The 27,565-nt window shown below is 42.1% G+C and overlaps 1 protein-coding gene across 2 annotated transcripts; it reads left to right on the top strand.

Annotated features, from left to right (window-relative positions):
- Positions 1–26,806, top strand: LOC113904601 (membrane-spanning 4-domains subfamily A member 4A-like). 2 transcript variants are annotated; one of them, XM_027561729.1, is made up of 8 exons: positions 1–316; positions 2,039–2,128; positions 8,045–8,139; positions 10,198–10,341; positions 13,483–13,539; positions 20,541–20,660; positions 22,437–22,557; positions 26,611–26,806. In XM_027561729.1, exons 3-8 carry the CDS (start codon positions 8,095–8,097, stop codon positions 26,643–26,645), a joined length of 522 nt encoding a protein of 173 aa, XP_027417530.1. In that variant the 5' UTR covers positions 1–316; positions 2,039–2,128; positions 8,045–8,094; the 3' UTR covers positions 26,646–26,806. The 2 variants fall into 2 exon arrangements, with proteins under 2 accessions (XP_027417530.1, XP_027417532.1); XM_027561731.1 differs by lacking the exons at positions 1–316; positions 2,039–2,128; positions 13,483–13,539 and having other exon boundaries at positions 8,047–8,139.
- The last annotated feature ends 759 nt before the right edge of the window (positions 26,807–27,565 follow it).

Here is a 27,565-nt window from a genome sequence, read left to right on the forward strand (position 1 = left end):
GGCTGGGCAGAGGAGGCAGCGCCCACCGGGCTCCCCGGGCTGGGAGGCCCTGCGCCGAGGGCTCCGCTCTGGGGATCGCGCCCCTCTGACCCGGCTCGCAGGGCCTGACGTGAGCCGAGGCGGTGCGAATCACACGGAGATCAGAGGCCGCAGGACCCTGGCGCCCTGGGCCTCCCTCGGCCTGGCTGTCCAGCTGCTAGGAATGGTAACAAGCCTTGAGTCGGGAAGATCCATGCTCGTCCTACGCATCTCAGCACCATTCAGACTGCTAGGTGGTTTACCAAACATTGCCTGGGAGAATCTTCCACCGTTTTAAGTAAGAATATCCGTGGGAGAGCTCACTCCGTGAGTTGCAGCCCTACTACAATTAAGGGCTACCGCTTGGGGTCACTTTGGTGTTTGTTTTTTTTGGTGGGGGGGCTTTTGATAATTTATTTTTTAATTCACTAATTTTAAATTCACAAAACAAATTCACTACAGCTTCTAGCTGAGATTAGATTCCCATTAGATATTTAGATTGATATATTTAATATTCTTTATAAAAATTATTTTAATATAAATTTATTTAATTGGAGGCTAATTACTTTACAATATTGTCTTGGTTTTGCCATACATCAACATGAATCCGCCACGGGTGTACACGTGTTCCCCATCCTGAACCCCCCTCCCACCTCCCTCCCCATACCAACCCTCTGGGTCATCCCAGTGCACCAGCCCGGAGCATCCTGTATTATGCATTGAACCTGGACTAGCGATTCGTTTCACATATATTATACATGTTTCAATGCCATTCTCCCAAATCAATACCAATACAGTATACTAATGCATATATATGGAATTTAGAAAGATGGTAATGATAGCCCTGTATGCAAGACAGCAAAAGAGACACAGATGTATAGAACAGTCTTTTGGACTCTGTGGGAGAGGGCAAGGGTGGGATGATTTAGGAGAATGGCATTGGGGTCACTTTGAAACCACTGTTTGCTTTCTCTTTTCAAACTAACACTTCAGATCTCCATAGGAGAGCCTCTTAAGTCTGGTTTTCAGCTATCTTATCACCTTAAGGTGTGTCTCCAGGGTCCCTAAAAGGAATTTTTGTATCTTCACAGCATTTAGACTTAACTCACTCCATTCCCAGCATATCATTCACATCTGATGAAAAGTTATCTGGAATTTCAGCTTGCTCCTTGGGACAATGGTAGTTATAAGACAACTATGGCTATGTTTTCGGCCCACCTGTTACACAGCAAACACTCTGATAATGTTTTTTTCCTTCAGTGTTAATTTTGTGAATGGCATGAGCTCATACACTAAGACTTACCATCTCAAATATCATGAAATGAAAGCCAGTTATGTTTTCAGGCTACAGGAATACTCACTGAGCTCCAAAAATGTGCCATGCACAGGCTCAACATCGACAGTTACAAGATGAGTATGGCACAAACATACCAAAAGATGAGGACTACTGGTGGGATATTTCTAATCTAATGATTAGAATATTTCTAAGCAGAAATGCCGGCAGTGGTTTGAGAAATTAAGCTGCAAAGGGAACTAGAGGGCACCTCATGAAAGGCTGATGTATGTGTGGATGCTATTTTGAAGGCAGTGGGGAGCCTTTTGAATGATCTGATCCGATTCAAAAGATTGCTGCTGGATTGAGATGGACTTAAAGGGGCAAGAAAAGGATTAATGAGACATTGGAGGAAAGAAGACCAAACTGGAAACTTTAGCAATAATCCAAGTAAAAAAAGAATCCCACGTCAGCTCAGCTACCGATCTCTTAGCTTGGCCTCCCATTTCTACCTCTGCCCCTACTCCTCAGTAGAGCAATACAACAGATTTGACTTTTGGCTTCCCCATGTTTTACTTGGTTGGCTGACTTGACTTGGAGGGAAGAAAGGTAAAGGGCAGGAACATTCCCACTATGTTTTCTTCCAGAAGTTTTGTGATTTCAGGTCTTATATTTAAATCTTTGATTTATCTTTATTTGACTTTTGCATATGGTGTAAGATAAAGTTTCAATTTAATTCTTTTATAGGAATATCCAACTTCCCCAAACCATTTATTGAAGAGACTGTCCTTCCCCCATTGAACGTTCCTGGTGTTGAATCTTGTTGACCATAAGCATGTGAGTTTATTTCTAGGCTCTCTATTCTGTCCCATCAATCTATATATCTGTTTTTATGCCAATACCATAATATTTTTATTACTATAGCTTTGTGATATAGTTTGATACAAGGAAGTGTGATGCCTCCAGTTTTGCTCTTCTTGCTTAATATTGTTTTAACTGTTCAGAGACTTTCGTTGTCTCATATAAATTTTAGGAATTTTTTTATTTCTGTGAAAAATACAGGAATTTTGATAGGAATTGGACTGAATCTATAGATGACCTTGAGCAGTATGGAATTATAATAATATTAATTCTTCTATTTCATGAACACAGGATATCTTTTATTTGTGACTTCTTCAATTTCCTTCATCACTGTCTTGTAATTTTCAATATACAAATCTTTCACCTTCTTGATTAATGCTTAAGTATTTTTTGATGCTACTGTAAATGGGATGGTTTTGTTTCATTTTCAGATAGTTTCTGTTAGTGTACAGAAACACAGCTGATTTTTGTGTTAATTTTGAATCCTACAACTTTATTGAATTCATTTATCAGTTCAAACTTTCTTTAGGGTTTCTTTAGGGTTTACTATATGTAAGATCATATTATTTACCAACAGAAACTATTTCACACCTTCCTTCCTATTTGGACATATTTTCTTTCTTTTTCTTGCCTAATTCCTCTGATTAGAACTTCTAATATTATGTTAAATAGAATTGACAACAGATGGCACCCATATCTTATGCTTGATCTTAAGCAAAAGTGTTCAGCTTCTCACTAATATGATGTTTGCTCTGTATGTGTCATATATGGTCTCTATTACATTGAGATACATTCCTTCCTGGTGGCCAGATGGTAAAGAATGTGCCTGTAATGCAGGAGACAAGGGTTCGATCCCTGGGTTGAGAAGATCCCCTGGAGAAGGAAATGTCAACCCACTCCAGCATCCTTGTCTGGAAAATCCCAAGGACAGAGGAGCCTGGCAGGCTACAGTTCGTGGAATTGCAAAGAGTCAGACACGACTGAGCAACTAACAGTTTCATCATTGCTAAACAACCTTGAACATTTGTCAGATGTTTTTTTTCCTACATCGCTTCAGGTGTTTTTTGTCTTTCATTTTATTAATGAGATGTATATGTTATCCTGCCTTTGCATCCTAGGGATAAATCCCGCTTTATCATGGTGTGTGATTCTTTTAGTGTGCTGTTGAATTTTGTTTGCTAATATTTGTTGTAATTTTCTTTCTTGCAATGTCCTTGTCTGGCTCTGGCAACAGAGTAATACTGGCCTCATAGAATGAATTTGGAAGTGTTCTCTCTTAAATCTTTTTTTAAGAGTTTACAAAGAACTGGTATTCTTTGAATGTTTGGTAGACTCACCAGTGAGGTTGTGTGGTCTTGGGTTTTTATTTTCTTGTTAGATTTTTCATTTTTTATTCAATATCCTTGCTTATCACTAATCTGTTAAGCTTTTCTATTTCTTCATGATTCAATCTTGGTAGGTTGTATAGTTCTAGGATTTTTAACCATTTCAGAGTATCTATCTTATTGAGTAATCTGTATGAAATAGTATTTGTACAGAATTTAGAACAGTACTTAAAGGAGTAAGCACTCAGTAAATTCTAGCTTCCCTTTCTCTTTATATTTCCAAGGGTAACAGCAATCTGAATAGACAGTATTTTTAAACATACTAGTGTGAGACTTACCTGGTGGGAAACTGGTTTAGACTTTGTGCAGCCACTGCACGGGACACAAGACAAGCCCAGATGCACTTCACTCTATTCTGCTTCCCAATACTGCATTTTTAAACATACAGGTTGAAGGTTTCTGGCAACCTTGTGTAGAGCAAGTCTACCATTGTCATTTTTCCAGCAGTGGTTGCTCACTTGATGCCTCTGTGTCACATGTTGGTTAATTCTCACACTATTTCAAACTATTTTATTGTGCCGTATTTATTATAGTGATCAAAATAATCCTTGATGTCACTACTGCAAAATGATTATGACTTATTGAAGTCATAGATGATGGTTAGCATTCTTGGCTATTAAGTGCTTTTTCATTTTAACACTTTTATTTTTTTAATTTTTTAAATTTTATTTTGTATTGGAGTAGACTTGATTAGCAATGTTGCCCTGAATTCAGATATATGCAAAGTGGTTCAGTTATACATATCAATTCAGTTCAGTCACTCGGTCATATCCAAATCTTTGAGACCCTGTAGACTGCAGCACACCAGGCTTCCTGTCCATCACTAACTCCCAGAGTTTACTCAAACTCATATCCATCAAATTGATGATGCCATCCAACCATCTCACCCTCTGTCATCCCCTTCTCCTCCTGCCTTCAATCTTGCCCAGCATCAGGGTCTTTTTAAATGAGTCAATTCTTCACATCAGGTGGCCAAAGTATTGGAGCTTCAGATTCAGCATCAGTCCTTCAGACCATCACCACAGTTCAAAAGCATCAATTCTTTGGTGCTCAGCTTTCTTTATGGTCCAACTCTTACATCCTTACATGACTATTGGAAAAACTGAACTTTTGACTAGACGGACCTTTGTCAAAAAAGTAATGTCTCTATTTTTTAACATGCTATCTAGACTGGTCGTGACTTTCTTACAAGGAGCAAGCGTCTTTTAATTTCACGGCTGCAGTCACCATCTTCAGTGATTTGGAGCGCAAGAAAATAAAGTCTGTCACTGTTTCCATTGTTTCCCCATCTATTTGCCATGAATGTTGGGACTGGATGCCATGATCTTAAGTTTTTTGAAGACTGGGCTTTAAGCCAGCTTTTAAACTCTCCTCTTTCACTTTCATCAAGAGGCTCTTTAGTTCCTCTTCTCTTTCTGCCATAAGTGAAAAAAGTGAAGTCGCTCAGTCACGTCCAACTCTTTGCGACCCCATGGACTTTAGCCTACCACGCTCCTCTGTCCATGGGATTTTCCAGGCAACAGTACTGGAATAGGTTGCCATTTCCTTCTCCAGAGGATCTTCCCAACCCAGGGATCAAACCAAGGATGGTGTCATCTGCACATCTGACGTTACTGATATTTCTCCTGGCAATCTTGATTCCCTTTGTGAGTCATCCAGCCCAGCATGTCACATGATGTACTCTGCATATAAGTTAAATAAGCAGGGTGACAATATACATGCTTGATGTACTCCTTTCCCAATTTGGAAACACTCCATTGTTTCATGTCTGGTTCTAACTGTTGCTTCTTGACCTGCATACAGATTTCTCAGGAGGCAGGTACAGTGGTCTGGTATTCCCATCTCTTGAAGAATTTTCCACAGTTCATTGTGATCCACACAGTCAAAAGCTTTGGCATAGTCAATAAAGCAGAAGTAAATGTTTTTCTGGAACTCTCTTGCTTTTTCCATGATCCAGCGGATGTTGGCAATTTGATCTGGTCCCTCTGCCTTTTCTACATCCAGCTTGAACATCTGGAAGCTCACAGCTCACGTACTGTTGAAGCCTGGCTTGGAGAATTTTGAGCATTACTTTAATAGCCTGTAGTTCAGTTCAGTCACTCAGTCATGTCTGACTCTTTGCGACCCCATGGACTGCAGCACTCCAGGCCTCCCTGTCCATCACCAACTCCCGGAGCTTACTCAAACTCATGTCCATTGAATTGTGATGCCATCCAACCATCTTACCCTCTGTCATCCCCTTCTCCTCCTGCCTTCAATCTTTCCCAGCATCAGGGTCTTTTTAAATGAGTCAATTCTTCACATCAGGTGGCCAAAGTATTGGAGCTTCAGATACAGCATCAGTCCTTCCAATGAATATTCAGGGCTGATTCCCTTTAGGATGGACTGGTTGGATCTCCTTGCAGTCCAAGGGACTCTCAAGAGTCTTCTCCAACACCACAGTTCAATAGCATCAATTTTTTGGTGCTCAGCTTTCTAAGATGAGTGCAATTGTGCAGTAGTTTGAACATGCTTTGGCATTGCCTTTCTTTGGGATTGGAATGAAAGCTGACCTTTTCCAGTTCTGTGGCCACTGCTGAGCTTTCCAAATTAGCTGGCATATTGAATGCAGCACTTTCACAGCATCATCTTTTAGGATTTGAAATAGTTCAGCTGGAATCCCATCACATCCACTAGCTTTGTTTGTCCTGATGCTTCCTAAGGCCCGCCTGACTTTGCATTCCAGGATGTCTTGCTCTAGGTGAGTGATCACACCATCATGTGATCTAGGTCATGAAGATCTTTTTTTGTATAGTGTTTTTATGTATTCTTGCCACCTCTTCTTAATATCTTCTGGTTCTGTTAGGTCTGTATCATTTCTATCCTTTATTGTACCCAACTTTTCATGAAATGTTCCCTTGGTATCTCTAATTTTCTTGAGGAGATCTCTAGTCTTTTCCATTCTATTGTTTTCCTCTATTTCTTTGTATTTATCATTAAGGAAGGCTTTCTTATCTCTCCTTGCTATTCTTTGGAATTCTGCATTCAGATGGGTATATCTTTCCTTTTCTCCTTTGCCTTTAGATTTAGTTATACATGTACATGTATCTATTATTTTCAAATTTTTTTCCTGTTTAAGTTATTACAGAGTATTTAGCAGAGTTCCCTGTGCGGTACAGTAGGTCTTTGTTGATTGTCTTAGTTTATTAGATATAACAACAAAATATAACCATATCTTTGTTGAATAGATATAACAGTGTGTACCTAACAATCCCAAACTCCCAACCTATCTCTCCTCTGACTCTTACCTCCTGGTAGCCATGAGTTTGTTCTGTAACTCTGTGAGTCTGTTTTATAAATAAGTTCATTTGTATCATTTTTTTTAGATTCCACATATAAGCAATATCCTATGATATTTGTCTTTGTCTGACTTACTGTCCTTACTCTGATAATCCCTAGGTCTTCTACATTGCTGCAAATGGCATCATTTCAGTTTTTTTAATGGCTGAGTAATATTCTGTTGTATATACGTACCACTTCCTTATCCATTCCTCTTTTGATGGATATTTAGGCTACTTCCATGTCTTGGCTATCATAGATCTGCAGTGAACACTGGGGTGCATGTATCCCGTCAAACCATGTTTTTCTCTAGACCTATGCCCAGGAGTGGAATTCCAGAATCATATGTTAGCTCTGTTTTTAGTTTCTTAAGGAACCTCCATACTGTTCTTCATAGTGGCTGTACACATTCTCACCAACAGTGTAGGAAGGTTCCCTTTTCTACACACCCTCTCCAGCATTTGTTTTTAGACTTTTTGATGGCCATTCTGACTGGTGTGAGGTGGTATCTCATTGTAGTTTTGACTTGCATCTCTCTAATAATTAGTGATGTTGAGCATCTTTTCACATGCTTCTTGGCCATCTGTATGTCATCTACTTTTTCATTAAAGTGTGTACATTTTTTAGACAATGCTATTGCACACAATAGACTACAATATAGCATAAACATAACTTTACATTGGAAGTCAAAAAATTCATATTATTTGCTTTATTGCAGTGGTCTATAAATAACCTGCAGTATCTCTAAGGCATGCCTGTATAGTTCTCTGGAAAGGAAATTTTGACTGACTCAGTTAAATTCACATGATCACACCTTGTCCAATCATCTATAGCTTGATTGAGAGATATTTGTGTTAAGACCAAAGATAGCAACCAGGAGCTCAAACCTGGATAACCCTGGGCATTTAGGGTAGTGAGCACGTCTCAGAAAAGGTAAGAATAGGAGCGGAGGTACCTACCTCAAAAGGCATTTACTCAGTCTCATTTAGAGACCATGATGAAAGCATAAAATCTGAGCAGTAGCTCTTGGGTTTTGACAGGAAGTTATTAGCCACATGGCAAAGAGTAACATATGTAGGTTGATCAAAGAAGCTTCCCTCAAGGAAAGTAGTAGAAAACCACAGGCTGCAATATTAAGTGCCTTATCTCAAAAATAATTAGTATTTTTTTTCTCTGTATTTCTCTACAGAAAAGGAGTCAATTTATTCTCTATAATTTCTAGACCATATCTTAATTAAAATGACAAGAAGATTTCCTTTAAGAACGGAGGCCAGAGCATTAGGGGTAAGGACTAAGTGCTACTTGGGTTAATAAATGATGTGTTGTGTCTGCCTAATAGAAAAGGTGAGCGGCGTTGACCATATCTACAATGAGCTTCCCTAAGGAAGGAAAGTTGACGACAGTGTTGTGGAGTGGTGCCAATCAGGCTAGAGCTAACTGGGCACAAATTATGAATCCACAATCCATTTTTGAATAGTTCAATGTCATCACAACCTATCCAGGGTTCTAGAAAATATACTCTGAGATTGCTTGTAAATCTCATCAGCCCTGAGACGGTCCATTTCCTGCCTTTGTCTGTAAACAATTTGAAACAAGCTTATAGATCATAGATGAGGTGGTCCAGCAATGGGCTCCAAACCAGAAGGGCCGGTAGACAATGGGGCTCTGGGGCCTGTGGTTGCTTGATGACACTGTGCTCTCACTATGCTCCCCATACAGTCCAGTCAGGTAGGTCATATTCTGCACTGTGTCCTCCCTCTCACCTGTCCTCAACCTTAGAATGCTTTAGGTTTTTTTCTTTAATGTTAACAAAAGGTTATAACCTTTTCTATTATCCACCAATATTTGTGGGGGCTTGAAGCACATTTTGATCGAAGGCAGCAAGAGTGAAGTTTGTGCCAGGAAAATTTCCACCATATCAAGTCAGTGACCACCTTCAGCTGGTTGGTAGCTACTTGACCCGCCTCCAGAATGGAAATGTACCTTACTGCAGCAAAGTCTCACATGGGCCGGGGTAAGGGGGGAGATGTGTTTTCTCTACCCCCATCCTGCATTACCATGGTGTTTTAGGTCTGGATTGCTTGTTCCTTATCTCCTTATCTGGACAGGAAGGCAGGAATCACAATGTGGAGAAGCTATAAGCCTGTTGTGCCCACCCCCTGACCCACCAGTACCATCTGTCACCTCAAGAGAGGATGAGGGTTAGGATCTTCTATTTAGATTCTTCTACTAAACTCTCATGGGTCCTTCACTGAAATCAAAGGAAGTCAGTGGATTTATAACCCAGAAAGACGCTAAAATTGAAGAGTGAGTCATCAGTGGGCAATTCCATCTGATCCCAACCCGAATTGGCATCCTTCATGTGGGAGATAGAGGCACAAGTCACCAATAAATGCGTGATTATGTGTTATCTCAAGGTCAAGGTTCTGTGACAGTTAATTGAATACGTCAGCTTACCTGGGCCACAGGGTGCCCAGATATTTGCCCTCATTGTTTTGGGTATGTCTGTGAGGATGTCTTTTGGATGAGATTAACAATTAAATCAGTGAACACTGAGTAAGGCGGATTGCCCTCCATGTGTGGGTGGGCCACATCCAGTCAGTTGAAGGCCTGGCTAAAACAGAAGACTGACCTTCCCCATGTGCCTCCCTCGCTGCCTGACAAGGATGCTCTGGGCTCATGTGTGAGTGAGGCTCCACACAAGCTGGCAGACAAGTCCCAGCACATGAGCACATTTCACATGAGAGTATAGAAAACCAGGGGTCATTAGAGAGCATCCCTCCTCATGGTTTTTCTTGAACAAAGCCTAGGGCTCTGGTCCAGCCTGTAGTTACAAAAGTCAGCACAGGGTATGGGAATGGTGAAGAGCAAAGGGAAACCCAAGTCCAAGTCCCAGGCAAGAGAGGACGACAGAAACGAGGCAAGTCCAAAAGGACCAAGTGTGCACTGGAGGTGGCCTCAGAGAAGCAACCGCAGAAAGGAGACCAGTGTCAAGGCAGAGCCTGAGACATCCCCAGAGCCAGACATCTCCTTTCTGTTGTGTGTCTGCCTGAACCAAACAAATAGGTCTCTGCTTTTCACTAAGCTAGAACCAACTAGATTTAAATTAATTACCTCCAAAGATTATTATAAAACAAAGACAAATACTCCCAGTTTCATTAAATAACCCCAAATGTGGCCCCTTTATCCACCTTGGTTCCTCCCTGACATGTTAAGTCTTTCATCACTGCTTTGGAAATACCAGGGTAAGGTGAACATTTCCACGACCTTTCAGTCACTCAGATTGTATGCATCTGTGACAGACTTGACTTGAGTAATGATGATGACTCTCTCTCCTCACAGGCTGTGCAAATAGTTCTTGCCCTGTTTCACTATACACTGGGTTTTCTCTGTGCTGTCTTGTTTCTCGGTGAAGAGGATGTAAAAGTCACTGGCAGTGTCCCTGTATTACTCACACTAGGGTACATCATATGGTCATCACCATTTGTGAGTAAACCATTTTATGGTATTTTTTCTTTCATCTTTTTTCTAATGTATCAAGTGAATTACTTATGAGATCAAGAAATGGACTAAAGACCCAGTATCTGACTCTAAAGAGCAAATTTTACTGTGGAAACAGCCTTAACAAAGTGGAGGGTAGGATTTGGGCTGGGGTGGGGAGTGTATACTTACGGAAAGCATTTTTATGTTTGTTGTATGTTTGATAAATCCTTTAAGAGAATGGCATGTGCATGCATAAATGATATTGAAGGGTATGTTTGAAGAGTAATAAAGAGAGTGGCTGTTTGGAAAACTATGATGCCCTTCTTTGGCAGAGTGAAAATCCAAAGGCCTGAGCTTAATGATTTTTGGAGATTTTTAGAGAGACTACACAAGGAAAGAGAAAAGAAGAAACATGTGGTGGAGAATAAATTAAAACAGATTTCTAAAGTGGATATTTTGAGTAAGGAAGGATATTGTAGTAATTCCATAAGCATAGTGGCCAAGGTACCTGCCAGAGACATGCATGATTAACTACAAGACACTGTATTCAGGGAAACCCAAAGCTGTGGTCTCCCACAGGTTAATTTAGGCTCATAGCTACAACCAATCCAGAAACAACTCATCAATCAGGGGTTTTATTCATAAGTGATGTGGCATAGTAACACAACTAATATTCCTAGTGTATCAAAGCTGAAAGAAAGTGAAAGAAAGTGAAGTCGCTCAGTTATGTCCGACTCTTTGAGACCCCATTGACTGTAGCCTACCAGGCTCCTCCCTCCATGGGATTCTCCAGGCAAGAATAATGGAGTGGGTTGCCATTTCCTTCTCCATCAAAGCTGACCCAAGGCCAAATTTCTCCTTAGAGGGCAAAAGGTTTTATTAGCCTCTGACCAATTCCCTTTGTACTCCTCAACCAAAAACAAGGCTGTGGAAGAGGAGATTTGAATGTAACACAGTCCCTGTGCTTTGTGAAAAGGACTCTGAAACATGCTGCATGCATGCTAAGTCTCTTCAGTCATGTCCAACTCTTTGCAACCCTTGTAGCCCACCAGTTTCCTCTGTCCATGGGATTCTCCAGACAAGAATACTGGAGTGGGTTGCATTCCCCTTCTCAAGGGGATCTTCCCAACCCAGGGATCAAACATGCATCTTTTATGCCTCCTACCATATGCAGGAGATATGTCATCAGATACGCAGATGACACCACCCTTATGGCAGGAAGAGAAGAGGAGCCAAAGAGCCTCTTGATGAAAGTGAAAGAGAAGAATGAAAAAGCTGGCTTAAAACTCAACATTCAAAAAACAAACATCATAGCATCTGGTCCCATCACTTCATGGCAAATAGATGGGGAAACAATGGAAACAGTGTCAGACTTTATGTTCTTGGGCTCCAAAATCACTACAGATGGTGACTATGGCCATGAAATTAAAAGACACTTGCTCCTTGGAAGAAAAGCTATGACCAATCTAGACAGCATATAAAAAAGCAGAGACATTACTTTTCCAACAAAGGTCCATCTAGTCAAAACTATGATTTTTCCAGTAGTCTTGTATGGATGTGAGAGTTGGACTATAAAGAAAGCTTAGCACCGAAGAATTGATGCTTTTGAACTATGGTGTTGGAGAAGACTCTTGAGAGTTCCTTGGACTGCAAGGAAATCCAACCAGTCCATCCTAAAGGAAATCAGTCCTGAATATTCATTGGAAGGACTGATGCTGAAGCTGAAACTCCAATACTTTGGCCACCCGATGCAAAGAATTGACTCATTGGAAAAGACCCTGATGCTGGGCAAGACTGAAAGCAGGAGGAGAAGGGGACGACAGAGGATGAGATGGTTGGATGGCATCACTGACTCGATGGACACGAGTTTGAGTAAGCTCCAGGAGTTGGTGCTGGACAGGGAAGCCTCGCGTGCTGCAGTCCATGGGGTTGCAAAGAGTCAGACACAACTGAGTGACTGAACTGAACTGATACCTCCTGCATTGGCAGGCAGATTCTTTACCATTAGGGCTTCCAAGAAAGCCCCTTGAAACATGGTACTACAGCAGTTTTAACCCTGGGGGGTCTAGTCACCAGTGCCCCAGATGAGAGATATTCCCTCAGAGACTTTCCTTTAGGGTTGGTCCTCAAGTGAAGGGCATTTACCAGCACCAGAACTTTCTGGAAAGGGCCATATGTCATAAGGAGAAATGCTTTACACTGACAGAATACAGTGAAAGTGAATTGCCCAATACAAGGCATCCAGAAGGATTCCCAAGTCCATGATGTAGAAGAGAAGCTTACAGAAGAAATTAGTCACAGGTAGTAATTATTCAATTTTATATCTGCTGCATATCAGGCATGTTCCCAAAAGTACTTCAGGTCTGTTTTATATGATGGAAAAACCAACCCCATGAGAGAATGTTACTAATTCCCATTTAATGAATAAGGAAACCAAGATTTAGAAAGTGTAAGTAAATTTTACAGAGTGACCCAGGAAAAGTATCAGAGGGTTTTTGTTTTTTTGTTTTTTTTTGTTTTTTTTTTACCAAGCTAAGAATACTTCTGCTTTCATGACAGGGTCTCATTTTCCCGGACTGCAAGGTCCCCAGCCCCCTTCAAATAAGTCATCTTTTGTAACTGCTGTGAACAGATGCAGATCAGGTATAAGACAAACCATTTCAAAAAAAAAAAAAGTCCTAATTGCCAGGAGCAACAAACAGACAGACTACGTGGAAGTCACCCTCTAATTCTTCAGATCAAATGCTTTCTGAAACTATTTTCAGTTGATGAAATCTTTTTTTCTACAGCGTGATGGGTGTGGGGCAATGTTCTCTCAAATAAATGGCAATCAAAACAAGTGAAGTACATCCTCCTTGTCCCTCATAGTCTTAGTGAGATCCCTAAGCACCAATACCAGTACAAAGGTTTCGTTAATGACCAAAGACTTTAAAATGTCGTTTCTTCTCTGTAACGGAGAAAGGGTGAATCCATTTCTTAGAGTCTACCAGTGGTCACTGCAGAACTGAAATACGTAGTTAAAACCACCTTCTTCAGAGAATTCAGTGATACGTTAGAGCTCAGGAATGCCACTGGCATTAGGGAAAGTGTTTGGGGGCCCATCACCAGGAATGGGTGTTTACAGACCCGTGTTTCTGCCCCCAGTTCCTCATCTCAGGGTGCGTGGCCATCATTGCACAGAAGAAGCCCACGCGATATCAGGTACGTGGGACGTTTGGGGCAATGCCAAGAATAAAAGGTTTGTGCCTGGAACAAACGGAGAAGAAATTATTGCTTTTCAGTCAATTTCTCTAGGAGGAAAAAATACTTTTCCAAATGTTTGTATAGGAAAAAACAACCACTTGTTATCAGGATGCCCTCCAGTGCATCTCTGTGTGTGGGGTGTCTGGGTGTTGAGGAGGGTGCAGTGCAAGGAGTTAGTTTTATAAGATGTCAGATTAGAGGGTTCTGATGGGAAAATAAATTCAAGCTATCTAGTGGAGTATGCTGTCGTTGTTTACTTGCTAGGTTGTGTCTGATGTTTTTGCAACCCCATGGACTGTAACCTCCAGGTTCCCCTGTCCATGGGATTTCCCAGCCAAGAATACTGGAATGAGTTGCCTTTTTCTTCTCCAGGGAATCTTCCCGATCCAGGGATCAAACCTACGTCTCCTGCACTGACAGGCAGATTCTTTACCACTGAGCCACCAGGGATGCCCAGAAGGGAATATATAACCAAATAGAACTCTGACCTAAGAGTCAAAGTAGTGGGAAGGGGATAAGACAAAATGATGTTTGAAAAGAGAATTGCCTTCAGCAAACTCAGATCTAGAGAATAACATTGGACTATGAATCAGATTCCATTAAAGTACATCCAACAAAGGACAGTCATTTTCCCCTGTAGAACCTCCCCCACTGTGATTGGGATCACAGCGCTGGAGGTGGATTGTCCAACTGGCTGCATGAACTTGGGAAAATTACTGTGCTTCACTGTCCTCATCTAAAAAAAAAAAAAGACCCATAAAGTTACCTACCTCAAAAGATGGTTGTGAGGGTTACAAGAGTAAATAAGCATGAAGGCTGAGGCTTCCCAAGTGGCAGTAGTGGTAAAGAACCTGCCTGCCAACGCAGGAGACACAGGTGATGCAGATTCAACCCTTGGTCTGAAAGATCCCCTGGAGGAGGGCATGGCAACCTACTCCAGTCTTCTGGCCTGGAGAATCCCATGGAGAGAGAAGCCTGGAAGGCTACAGTCCACAGGGTTGCAAAGAGTCAGACACAGCTGAGCGACTTGGCACAGCATGCACGCAGCATAAAGGACAGTTACACACAGCATGTACATGTGACCCAGATGTGATCTGGTGTTACTTTTGCCCCAAAGATACAAGTAGAGTTGGCCTTGAAGTCTATGAATGCCCTCGTGATTTTTCAAATCCCTGAAACTGTGTTGGCTGGGGGGAAAAAAAAAAAAAAGTGCAACACTAGAGTTGAAAGCTTTGTGCTCAGTCGCTCGGTCATGTCTGATTCTGTGGCCCCATAGACCACAGCCCACCGGGCTCCTCCATCCATGGGGCTCTCTGGGTGGGAAGACTGGAGTGGGTTGCCATGCTTCCCCCAGGGGATCGTCCCAACCCAGAGACTGAACCCGCATCTCTTATGTTTCCTACATTGGCAAGAGGGTTCTTTACCACTAGCGCCACCTGGAAAGCCCCAACTGAGGCTTTATTTGGGGACAAAGTGAAGAGTATAGCCCAGGAGACAGCATTTCAGACAGCTCTGAGAAACTGCTCCAAACAGGCAGGAGGAACAGTCAGTGTATATGTGATTTTGGTGAAGGGGGAGTACATGCAGGCAAGCATTTTTTTGCAGAAGCTTGCTGCTAGTTTCATGAAGGTTACTGCTAGCTTCACAAAGGTTGCTGCTAGTTTCATGAAAGATACTATTACTCACAAGGAGCAGATGTCACCATGAAGGATTTTAGTATTTTTCTAGATATGAGGAGATGCAAGAATTGGACTCATAAAATCTTCTGAAAATATCTAAGTATCTGAAGACCTGTTTGGCTAGTTTTTCCCAGAGCACAGAGTGTCTCATTCCTGATCTCCACCCTGAACTCCTTTCAGGTGGATGTTGAAGGTTAAGGGTTGAACCAGCTTGTGCTTTAATCCTTGTCAGAGGCAACCAGCAATTGCCCATTTTTAATTGGCAACTGACATTATCCTAGTTCAGTTTCATATTTGCACAGACTGTTTCCATTTTTCTTCACCACATCCAAGGAAACAGGTGTGAATAAATTTGCAATGCGGGAGGCCTGGGTTTGGAAGATCCCCCTGGAGAAGGGAATGGTTACCCACTCCAGTATTCTGGCCTGGAGAATCTGGCATGGACTTTAGTCCAGGGGGTCACAAACAGTCGGACATGACTAAGCGACTTTCACTTCACTTGACTGGTTGTCACAAAAACTCACCAAAAGTGTTTTTGTTTTTGCTTTTTACCAGAAGGATGGTGGGAGAGGATGATGGTTATAACATCCAAGTTCTAGCCACAGTCTGGCTCCCCTTGTCATTCTTCCCCCAACCTCAAGAAGCAAAAGTAAACATCTCTTCTCGTCTCATCCAGTGTAGTTCCAGTTCCTTCTCTAGAAACATATGATGTCATTCTTCACAGAAACACAAAGACTCCTCTGCCCCAAGGATGCTAGTCCAGGAATTTTCCAAATTAGTGTGGCTCAATTCCACAGAATGAAATCAATTATAATTTCATTCTGTAGAATTATACATTTATTCTGTAGAATTCATACTTATCAAGTCAGGGAAATGCCTTGGAAAATTTACTCAAGTGGCAGCACCATGTGCTACTATTCTTGGGTGCTATACTGCACCTCGTGGGCCTTTACCATTTCTAAACTCCAGTCGGTTCAGTTCAGTTGCTCAGTTGTGTCCGACTCTTTGTGACCCCATGGACTGCAGCACACCAGGCCTCTCTGTCCATCACCAATTCCCGGAGTTTACTCAGACTCATGTCCATTGAGTCAGTGATGCCATCCAGCCATCTCATCCTCTGTCATCCCCTTCTCCTGCCTGCAATCTTGCCCAGCATGAGGGTCTTTTCAAATGAGTCAGTTATTCGCATCACGTGGCCAAAGTATTGGAGTTTCAGCTTCAACATCAGTCCTTCCAGTGAATACTCAGGGCTGATCTCCTTCAGAATGGACTGGTTGGATCCCCTTGCAGTCCAAGGGACTCTCAAGAGTCTTCTCCAACACCACAGTTCGAAAGCATGAATTCTTCAGTGCTCAACTTTCTTTATAAATTCCAATAATTCGGTTCAAAAAAAACAGCTTGAGCATCAGGCATGTTCTGGTATGTAGGATGCCTTGGTGAACAAACAGACAAAGATTTATTGTCCCTGTGGCACTTATATTGTAATAGGAGGATAAAGAAATTAAACATGACAGATAAGGAAATAGTAACATGTGAGAAGGTGAGAACCACCGTGGGAGTGGGGTAAACACTTACAGGGCTGCCCTTGGGAGTCTGAGTGTTTAAGTGCTGTTGTTGTTCAGCCGCTCAGTTGTGTATGACTCTTCACAATTCCATGGACTGCAGCACCCCAGGCCTCACTGAAGCCCCTCACCATCTCCCAAAGTTTGCCCAAGTCCATATCCATTGCATTGGTGATGCCATCCAGCCATCTTACCCTCTGACGCCCTCTTCTCCTTCCCTCAGTCTTTCCCGGCATCAGGGAGAGCTTGTGTGCTTAAATAAGATGATCCAAATTCATCTCATTGAGAAGATGGCATCTGAGAAAAGCCTGAGGGAGAGATTTGTTCTGAACCCAGGAAGGCTCTTCCTAACTGTTTGTTTCCCCATTTCTCTAGTAAATTAACTTCCCTACAGTTAAAGCCTAGATCTCCTATGCATCTTATCAATTCCTTCAAATTGTCTTTCACCACAGCTTCTGTTGTAGGAAGGGGGACCCCTTCTAGGGCCTGAGAGTGGACTCTTGTCTAACATTCAGAAATGAATTGTCCAAGGATACACACATGCTAACAAATGTTAGCAAGAGACTTTACTGGGAAGGGGCACCCAGGTGGAGAGCAGGAGGGTAAGGGAACCCAGGAGGACTGCTCTGCCATATGGCTCACAGTCTTGGCTTTCATGGTAATGGGGTTAGTTTCCAGATGGTCTCTGGCCAATCATTCTGACTCAGGGTCCTTTCTGATGGTGCACACATCACTCACCCAAGATGTTCCAACAAGGAGGATTCTGGGAGGTTGATAGGACTTATGGACTGGGGTCTCCTCTCTCCTTTTGACTTTTCCCAAATTCTTCTGGTTGGTGGTGGCTTGTTCCACATGCCTTACCAGGACCTCCTGTTGTTAAGATAACTCATTCAAGTGGCTACTACCTTATCTAGCTAGGGTGGGTGGTTTCAGTCAGCGTTTCCCTTAACACTTCAACTGTTTTTGAGAATACTCTTAGGCCCAGATTTCTCCATACTCTTGCAAATGAAGTCATCTCCCTTGGGAAGACTGAAGCCCTCCTTCTATAGTTTCCTTCTCTGGACAAATTCTCTAAGCCAGGGCTCTGGTGCTAGAATGTGCTGGGTGTCAAGGACAATGAGGTGCTTCTGAGTGACACCTCCACTTTAAGAGCTGAGGGCTTGATGAAGGCTGGCAGCAGCCCAGGTCTCCTATGTTTGCCTCTTATGATGTGGAACCCTGACCCCATAAGCCAGGGCAGGGGTGATCAGGGCCCAGGACTCACTGATACCACATCCAAGGTATTCCCCTATCCCATAAGTGGGGGGCTGGGCAAATAAAGAGAGCCCCCTTCTCTAGGTTGCATGCATGGGACGTAGCCTGAGCAACAGGTGGCTGGGCACAGGATTAGACATGCTAATTAAATGGCCCGTGCCTCCAGGGAAGGTAGCACTAGATGAAACTCTGACTAGGGGATGAGGGGAAAGATTTGGAGTGGTCTTACCCTGCTGAGAAGAGACAAGAGGCTGCAGACCTCAGTTCATATACCATAGATTCACAGTTTGTACTGAGTTTTAGTAGATTTTCTTGAATAAATGCTTCTTCATTTGCTGTATGCCCTGAGGACTCTTTCCACAGATTTTTAAGTGATTGGGTTTATTTTTAGTAACATTCACAAGTTTCAGTGGGGAGTTGGTCCTTGTTCCTCAGACTCTCACACTAGAAACAGGATCCCTCAAAAGTAATGATGTTGTGTATTTAATTCAAATGTTCAACTAGGCTTTTTTGGAACATACATATCTTTCTTTAGGTGATCCTGGTTCATAAGGATGAATCACTGTTCTCTTTCCCCCCAACCTAGAGAAGGGGGCTCTCTTCATCTGTCCAGCCCCCACTCATGGGATGAGGGACCTCATAAATGGGTACAGGGTAAGTGTGCAGAGGCAGGAGTAGTGGGCACTTTGTGGAGCGTGCCACAGCCTGGGTCTTTACTAAGGAAGAGGCCCTCTGGCTGATACTCCAGCAGCTCTACATGTACATAAAGATAAAATTTAAAAATCCTCAGCACAGAAACTAGATTCTTCATAATCCATCCCTCACCCACTTCTCTGATCACATGTAACCCAACTCCCCTTTAGCATTTCACTTTTCAGCCACATCAAATGCCAGGAGTTTTCTGGAACTCCTGCTTCCCCATATTTCTGAAACTGCATATACACTGCTCTCTTTCCCATAATACACTTTCTCAACTTTGTTTGCCACTGTGAACTGAGTCTGGCTATCCAAGGGAAAATAAGAAATATTGAGAAGATGCCAGGCTTGTAGCATCTACAGGAAATGAAGGACTAGTCTTAGAAAATAAACAGGATCTGAGGGAGTCCCAGAGACCCAGAAACAGAAAGCACAGTAGTACAATGGCACCCCACTCCAGTACTCTTGCCTGGAAAATCCCGTGGACAGAGGAGCCTGGTAGGCTGCAGTCCATGGGGTCGCTAAGAGTCGGACACGACTGAGCGGCTTCACTTTCACTTTTCACTTTCACGCATTGGAGGAGGAAATGGCAACCCACTCCAGTGTTCTTGCCTGGAGAATCCCAGGGACGGTGGGGCCTGGTGGGCTGCCGTGTATGGGGTCGCACAGAGTTGGACACGACTGAAGCGACTTAGCAGCAGCAGCAGCAGCAGTCCAGTTTCCCACTACTCCCCCGCCACCTCCCGCATAACATCACAGCTGTCTCTTCTAGGAATGAATCCTAGTCTTTTGTTCATCTTTAAGTTACTTGCTCAAGGTTTACAGTCCTTAAGAGGAGCATTTTATTAGCTGTGGTCTGACTCTGGCTCTAGAGATTGACGACAGGAAGGACCTCCCTCTGACTTTCATAGAAGTTTGATAAGCATCTCTCATAAGGACTAGAACGATGAGAAGAGCCCTTAAAGTAGGAAGGGGGTTGCTGACTGCACAAGCAAAATTAATGTTGCCACTATCATCCTTTCCTTTTGTTAACCAGCATCAAAGCACATCCTTCTTTCCATTATTAGTTTTTTAAAAATTCTCTTTAAAATGTAACTATCCTCACATATACAAAAATACATGCAGCATCTTTGAAAAGGGATACAGCCTCTCTTCACAGCTCATGTAGGGCCCTCCATGCTGTCTGGAAGGATGCTGGGACTATGGAAAGGTTTTAAGTACTGAAGTGGCATTACTGAAGGAGGATGACATTGGCAGATGCTAGACTTAAGCTCCAGAGAAGGCAGTGGCACCCCACTCCAGTCCTCTTGCCTGGAAAATCCCATGGAGGGAGGATCCTGGTGGGCTGCCATCTATGGGGTTGCACAGAGTCGGACACGACTGAAGCGACTTAGCAGCAGCAGCAGCAGCAGACTTAAGCTCATTGTTTATTGAATTTTTACCACATGAAGTATCATTTTGCCTCCCCCATTTGATTATAAGATTCTTCAGTTGAAGTCTGAGTTTATCCTTAACACAATATTTAGCACGTTGTAGGCACTGTATAATTATTTGTTGAATAAATAAATATATCTTCTGGAAAAAAAAATTTATCCTAATTGGGTACTAGACAAATTTAATTCAGAGTCTTGCTAGTAAGTGCAGTAAAATTCCAGAAAATCAGATTAAAATTTTAGCTGGAATGTTCTCTAGCTGATGGCTAGACTGGTTGCTTCATCAGAATCTGCTTCTGCTGCTCCTGATCAGCTTTCTCGTGTGTTTGTTACAGCTTACATCTGCCATCGTCATGAACATCTTTAGCGCCTGCTTTTCTGCATTTGGTACAATTATATTATGTATTGCATGTCTGTCTTATGTTGCAGAAATGGAAGACTATGTTTGGTCACAGGTAGGTACCAAATTGAATAATTACTGTATCAAAACTTTAGATATAACTGAAAAAAACTATGATGAATGGTGTATGTTTGCAATGAGCAAGGTATGGAAAAGACAACCAAAGTTATCAAACATCTTTGGCAGAGAAATATTAAAAAAAAAAAAAAGCCTGTATTTCCTCCAAATTTTTGTCATGGAAATATTTTAAAATCAGTTTTCCTTTAGTATTTGTAAACAGTAGAAACCTCAGAAAAAGAGGAACATCTGGGGCTACCAGGGCTGGAAGAGGCAAGGAAGAATCCTCCCCCCGAGGGGGCTTTGGAAGGAACAGTGTCAGACCAATACATTCCTTTTGGACTTTTACCTTCCAGTCCTGTGAGAAAATATATTTCAGTTGTGTTAAGCCACTGAATTGTGATACTTTATTACAGCAGCCCTAAGAAGCCAGCATGGGAGCCCAGTAAGCAGCCATCCACTCTTCTGCTCTCATGTTCCGAACCAAAGGAGCAAAGACAGAATCAAGCAGATACAGTAGAAACTATCAGCTTTATTGTTGATTACCATAGTTGAGTGCCGAAGAATTGATACTTTCCAACTGTGGTATGGAGAAGACTCTTGAGAGTCCCTTGGACTGCAAGATCAAACCAGTCCATCCTAAAGGAAATCAGTCCTGAATATTCACTGGAAGGACTGATGCTGAAGCTGAAACTCCAATACTTTGGCCACCTGATGTGAAGAACTGACTCCTTAGAAAAGATGATGCTGGGCAAGATTGAAGGCATGAGGAGAAGGAGATGACAGAGGATGAGATGGTTAGGTGGCATCACTGACTCCAGGGACATGAATTTGAGCACACTCTGGGACATCGTGGAGGAAATGGGAGCCTGATGTACTGTGGTCCAGGGGGTTGCAAAGAGTCGGACACGACTTAGTGACTGAACAATACCAATACCACCATCACCACCATAGTTGGAGAAAAAGTTTTAAATCTTTGGCCAAAATTAACCGGCTAATGTACTGATACCTCCCCTTATGAATTAAACTCATCCTGCTAGTTATGAATAGACCACCAGTCTCCCTACAGTGGCCGTAGACAACTTCCAGATGTTGAGAAGAACTCGTAGCTGTAAGCACAGATTGTTCTGGAAGGAGCTGGCTTCCTCCTATCAAAAATCAACAATTAGATAAATCCCTGCTTCTCACATGGGGAATTGTAAGTGAAGAGCATGAAAAAGCACCAGAAGCCATTCTTTACCTATTTCTAAGAAAGAAAACTCCTACTTGGGGGCATGGTAGAAATGTGGAAGTAGAGGGAGAACGATTCCACCTGACACGTGCCACAATGCTCATGATACATGAGTTAGAAAAAAACAGAACATGCAAACTACACGTGTGCTGGGGGAAAGCATAAAACAGAGGTCACTAGTCGCTCTCATTAAGCGAGGGACTACAAAGAGAAGAGGATGGCCACCAGTATGGCATATGGTCCCGCAGGCCACTCTCCACTACTCAGTCTACTTTTCACATGTAAAATAGAAATAAAAGCAGCCTACTTGTAGGATTGTTCTTAAATTAGAGTGCTTAGCATAATGTGTGCCATATATATAAGTACTCAGTAAAATTTGAAACATTATATTGTTATGAGAACTACCCCCCACCCACCCAAATCATCATAGGTGTGTGAGACTGTTGGGATGAATGATTTTTACCCTATTTTCTGAATGTTGTTCCTGTATAGTTTTTAAATGGTTAATTAACAGGAGGAATATTTCTCTTCTTTTTAATTCAGTTAGCTGGTGGTATGCTTCTACAGTACTTACTCTTCAGCAGTGTCACAGAACTGATCGTTGTAAGCATCCTCTTGTGTTGGATTGTGCGAGCACTGAAACAGTCAGAACCCAAAAAAGAAAGTAAGTAGCTTTGTTTCTGGCTGACAGATCAAAATAAAACAACTTCTGCTAAAACCTCTCTCTGAGGGACCAAAGTTTAGCTAGACTCGAGGAACAGAAGTGTTGCTTCTAAACTGAGGTCAGTGGCAGCAGAAAATATGCTAAAATGTCATTTGCTTGGTACTGTGAAAAACTGAACCTGAACTGCTTGTCTTGGGAAAAGTTTTAGGAGAATTTATGTTTTTTAGAACTGGCATCTCCCAGGAGATTCATAAAGCAAACATACACTGCAGAGGTTTCACAGGTCATACCAAATATAGGAACACTGAATGCTATAGACTCAGAGGTTCAAATTTAGTTATGAAATGCTGGCTTCTAAAATTTGGGATCTTCAAATGCCCTCTCAGATGGCTCAGCAGGTAAAGAATCTGTCTACAATGCAGGAGATGCAGTTTCATTCAATCCCTGGGTTGGAGAAGATCCCCTGGAGAAGGAAATGGCAACCCACTTCAGTATTTTTGCCTGGAAAATTCCATGGACAGAGGAGCCTGGTGGGCTACAGTCCATGGGGTCGCAAAGAGTCAGACATGACTGAGCACACAGAAGCACAAATGCCTTCAGAAAATGAAGATTTTAGAGGCCACTTCAGAGAATACTTCTGGAATAAAAGAATAAGGATCTCTAAAACCCATTCTTCCATAAAATACATGAGAACATTGGCAAAAAGTTGTCAAAATCAACTTTTTCAGAAATCTGGAAATTAGTTAAAAACTTGCAATAATCCAAGAAGCAATTATTCAAGAAAAATGGCTGTGTCTTGGCAAGAACAGTGAGGCCCGTGGTGCTTTAACTTGTCACATTCCCATCCTCCTTGCCCCATCTCCATAGTAGCCTTTGGGGGTAAGTCTTTAAAGCTCTGGGACACAGTTGGCAACTCTGCCTTAGCCATCGCTCCTTGCTTGCAGACAGCCTTAGGTAACCAGAGGTGGAAGACCAGGGCATTCTCTGGTTTTCCTTTGGCATGTACACAACCCTGCTGGCAACCACAGAACTTGTGAAAAACACCAGCCTAACAACTACAACGGAGAAGGCAATGGCAGCCCACTCCAGTACTCTTGCCTGGAAAATCCCATGGACGGAGGAGCCTGGTAGGCTGCAGTCCATGAGGTCGCTAAGAGTCGGACAGGACTGAGGGATTCACTTTTCACTTTCATGCATTGGAGAATGAAATGGCAACACACTCCAGTGTTCTTGCCTGGAGAATCCCAGGGACAGAGGAGCCTGGTGGGCTGCCGTCTATGGGGTCGCACAGGGTCAGACACGACTGAAGCGACAGCAGCAGCAGCAGCAAGAACTACAAAAACCGGGGTAGTATTGGAGTTCTCCCAAAAAAGCCCTATTCCTAGAGAATTTTTATTAACTTATCTGGCAGCTCCGTAGAAACCTCCACTGGCAAGCCTCGTCTTAATTTAACCTCACTCAAAGCTTAGTCACTGTGAACAGCTATCTCCCTGGGGTGTTTGAACAGACAGTGGCACTTAGCATCATGTCTGACTAAATCAAGGATGACGGGGAATACAAAAGGCTGATCAAAGTGAAAGTGAAAGTGAAGTCGCTTAGTCGTGTCTGACTCTTTGTGACCCCATGGACTGTAGCCTACCAGGATCATCCGTCCGTGGGGTATTTGAACAGACAGTGGTACTTAGCATCATGTCTGCCTAAATCAAGGATGACAGCTGGGGAATACAAAAGGCTGATCAAATAACTTAAAAACCAAAAAAACTGTAGAGTACAATGTCCATGGTTTCCCTTGTGGCTCAGATGGTAATGAATCTACCTGCAGTACAGAAGACCCAAAACACAAATATTGTATCATTCCACTTATATGAGATACTTAGAATAATTGAAATTATAAGGCAGAAAGTGAAAGGATAGTTGCTAGAGACTGGCGAACAGGTCACGTGATGTTACTGTTTAATGGGTATAGAGTTTCAGTTTTACAAAATGAAAAAACTATGGAGATAAATAGTGGTGATGGTTGCACAATATAATGTACATATTTAAAACCACTTTCAAGACAATTTAAATCAATTTTAAAGTGATTAAGATGTTAAATATTACATATATTTTAGCACAATTTTTAAATAGAAAAAAAGCAATATATTAATAGTAAGCTGTATTGATAGAATAAAAGAAACGATCACTAAAGATAGATAGAAGGAAACATTAATAGGCTGTAATGGCTGATGATATTATCTCCTTACCTCTAAGTTCTTTCAAAATAAAAATCAATCATTAATCCCTCCAAAAAAACTGCACACTAATAAGGCATTCTAAAACTCTGCCTGGATCCAGAAGAATAGATACTTGTGGGATTCCTATAGGATAATGTGGGCTTCCAGGGTGGCTCAATGGTAAAGAATCCACCTGTAATGCAAGAGACACAAGAGATGCAGGTTCGATCCCTGGGTTGGGAAGATGCCCTGGAGGAGGGAATGGAAACCCACTTCAGTATCCTTGCCTGGAGAATCCCATGGACAGAGGAGCCTGGCGAGTTACAGTCCATGAGGTCATAAAGGGTCAGACACGACTGAGCACACACACATGCACAGGATAAGTGTGCAGAGGAGATAATTGGAAAATGAAGGCAGAGAAGCAAATTGAGACCAATTGCTAATACAGCTAAACCAGCTTATAAAAGAGTTTGGAATTTAGTCTGTGAGTAACAGCATGCTATTAAAGGGTTTTACACAGCAGTGTTTCTTTATCAAGCTTTATGGTTATATCATTATTTCCATGAGAGTATTTTCTGCAGCAAATTACAGATCTCCCAACTCAAAATGCTTAATTAATCAGAAAACATATCTTATAACAGCAAGTTCCCAAGTAAGGGACTTCTGGATCAACTGATTCCACAGCTCAGTGATGGTATCAGTGACCCAGATTCTTTCTGTCTCCCTCTGCAATCTTCATCTTAATTTTAAAGTTGTAAGATGCATACTTCCTGGCTCACATCCAGCAGAAGAAAATGGTTTCTCTTTCTCAGAAGCCAAAGGGAAGCCTTTCTTTACCTTACACTGGCCTAGTTGCCTTAGTCCAGCCCCTTTGTGAACTGAATAATGGCAAAGGGGATGGAATTGCCATGATGAATTTAGATAAAGGTGTAGGAGCGTGATTTTGAAGAAGTCACTCACCTGAAGAATAGAGATAGAATTGAAGAACAAGCCTAGAGACAAGGACACTTAGATGATTGCTTCAACAGAGCCCACGTTAGAGCCAAATGATGAATTCCTAAATTTGAACTATAGAGAATTAAAGAGGATAAACTGGAAAGGTATTTAGGAATTTTATCAATGTTTCATGTATTAGGTTCACACTCAATGTTTTTCAATAGCTAAAATTAGTAGATACAAAAGTAGTAGATTAGTTACATAAACTGCTTATGGTTTAGTCGTAATTCCAATACTCAATAACCGTTGAGCTTAGCTTTAAATGCTGATCTGTATTTCACTTGAATATAAAACTGTTCAAAATGTTCATTATTTTCAGTTTTTTGTGTCTGTGTTAATGTAACAGTATTCTGCTACAAACTTAAAATGCAAAAAGACCAACCAAAGTTTTACTGGGGACGGGAATGACACTGTTAGCATCAGAATGCCTTCTGCAGCTGCAGTGACTCCCCCAAATCCTGTAATCTGAGCCAGATAGCTGTCCACTCCAGAAGGATATTTCTCTCTCTGACCCAGAACATGAAGTAGAGGATCCAGAAGGAATCTTGAGACCCATAAATGTCCAGCTGAAGGTGAAAGTTGTTTTGCAAAGAGTCATAATTCAGTTTAACATGGTGGTTTGTAATCCACTGAAGCCACCAGTTTCTGATGGGCCATGGGTCCAGTGTGTCTTTGGCCCCAGGACAGAGCAGATGCTGTTCTCTTTGTATGCTTTCCACTGGTCACACAGGTTTACATGTTTGTTATTGCTATTGTTTTATCTTGTTTTGACTCAGTGGCTAAGGATAATGTATTATATTACAGTATAATAATGAGGAATCTGCTATCGCTCTACTCACCCCAGGTTACACACTGTCTGAATCCTCTGTGTCTTCGTAATTTCCAAAGAACCAGTGTGACTCCAGTCAAGAAAAGATTAATTGTGAATTAGTGAAGAACTCCATAATTTTTTTTTCAAGAGACCTCATGGAAAATGCATTCTAATGAAGTCTTTTCTGGTACTCCATTTTCCTGCCTCTTCAATAAAGGATGCAATTTGATGACAAGTTGACTGTTCCTTTTATAAAAGCCAATCTGAGTTGACATGGAAAAATGAAGTCAGTCTGGGGAATATAGGAAAGTGATTATGAATGCCCACTTTATCTCACATTGGAGGAGATTGGCCTGAGGGAAGGGACTCCATCTAAAAGACGGAGGCTCTAACTTTGGAAGCAGGCAGGATGTCGATGTAGCAATAGCAAGACACTATGTCTTTATTCCTCACCCATGGTGGCTCAGGTGGTAAAGAATCTGCTTGCAATGCAGGAAACATGGGTTCAATCCCTGGGTCGGGAAGATCCCCTGGAGAAGGGAAAGGCAACCCACTCCAGTAGTCTTGTCTGGAGAATTCCACGGATGCCTGGCAGGCTACAGCCCATGGGGTCACAGAGAGTTGGACATGACTGAGCAACTAACGCACTTACCAAATAGAAGTAACAGTCCCTGGACCACAGAGCAGATGCAAGGATTAATGACAATACATCATTAAAAAAGGACTTACAACAGCGCCTAGTTTATGGTAATCCCTCAGTAAATTATTAGTCATCATTTATTAGCTCTTATTATAACTGCAGCATGATGATGTTAGAGCTATGTAGCGTTCTTCCCATTTTCCAAGAATTGGTGATGAGAGTCCATTCTGAAAGCAGAAGATATAGTCAATATCCTAAGCCCAAAAGATCAGTTGAGAGCTTGCTAAGAGGTGCTACTATGGGCTGAATTGCATCTCTCATAAAAGCGATGAAGAAGAAAGGGAAAGT

Source organism: Bos indicus x Bos taurus, chromosome 15, assembly GCF_003369695.1.
Source record: "Bos indicus x Bos taurus breed Angus x Brahman F1 hybrid chromosome 15, Bos_hybrid_MaternalHap_v2.0, whole genome shotgun sequence".
Taxonomy (NCBI): Eukaryota; Metazoa; Chordata; class Mammalia; order Artiodactyla; family Bovidae; genus Bos; species Bos indicus x Bos taurus.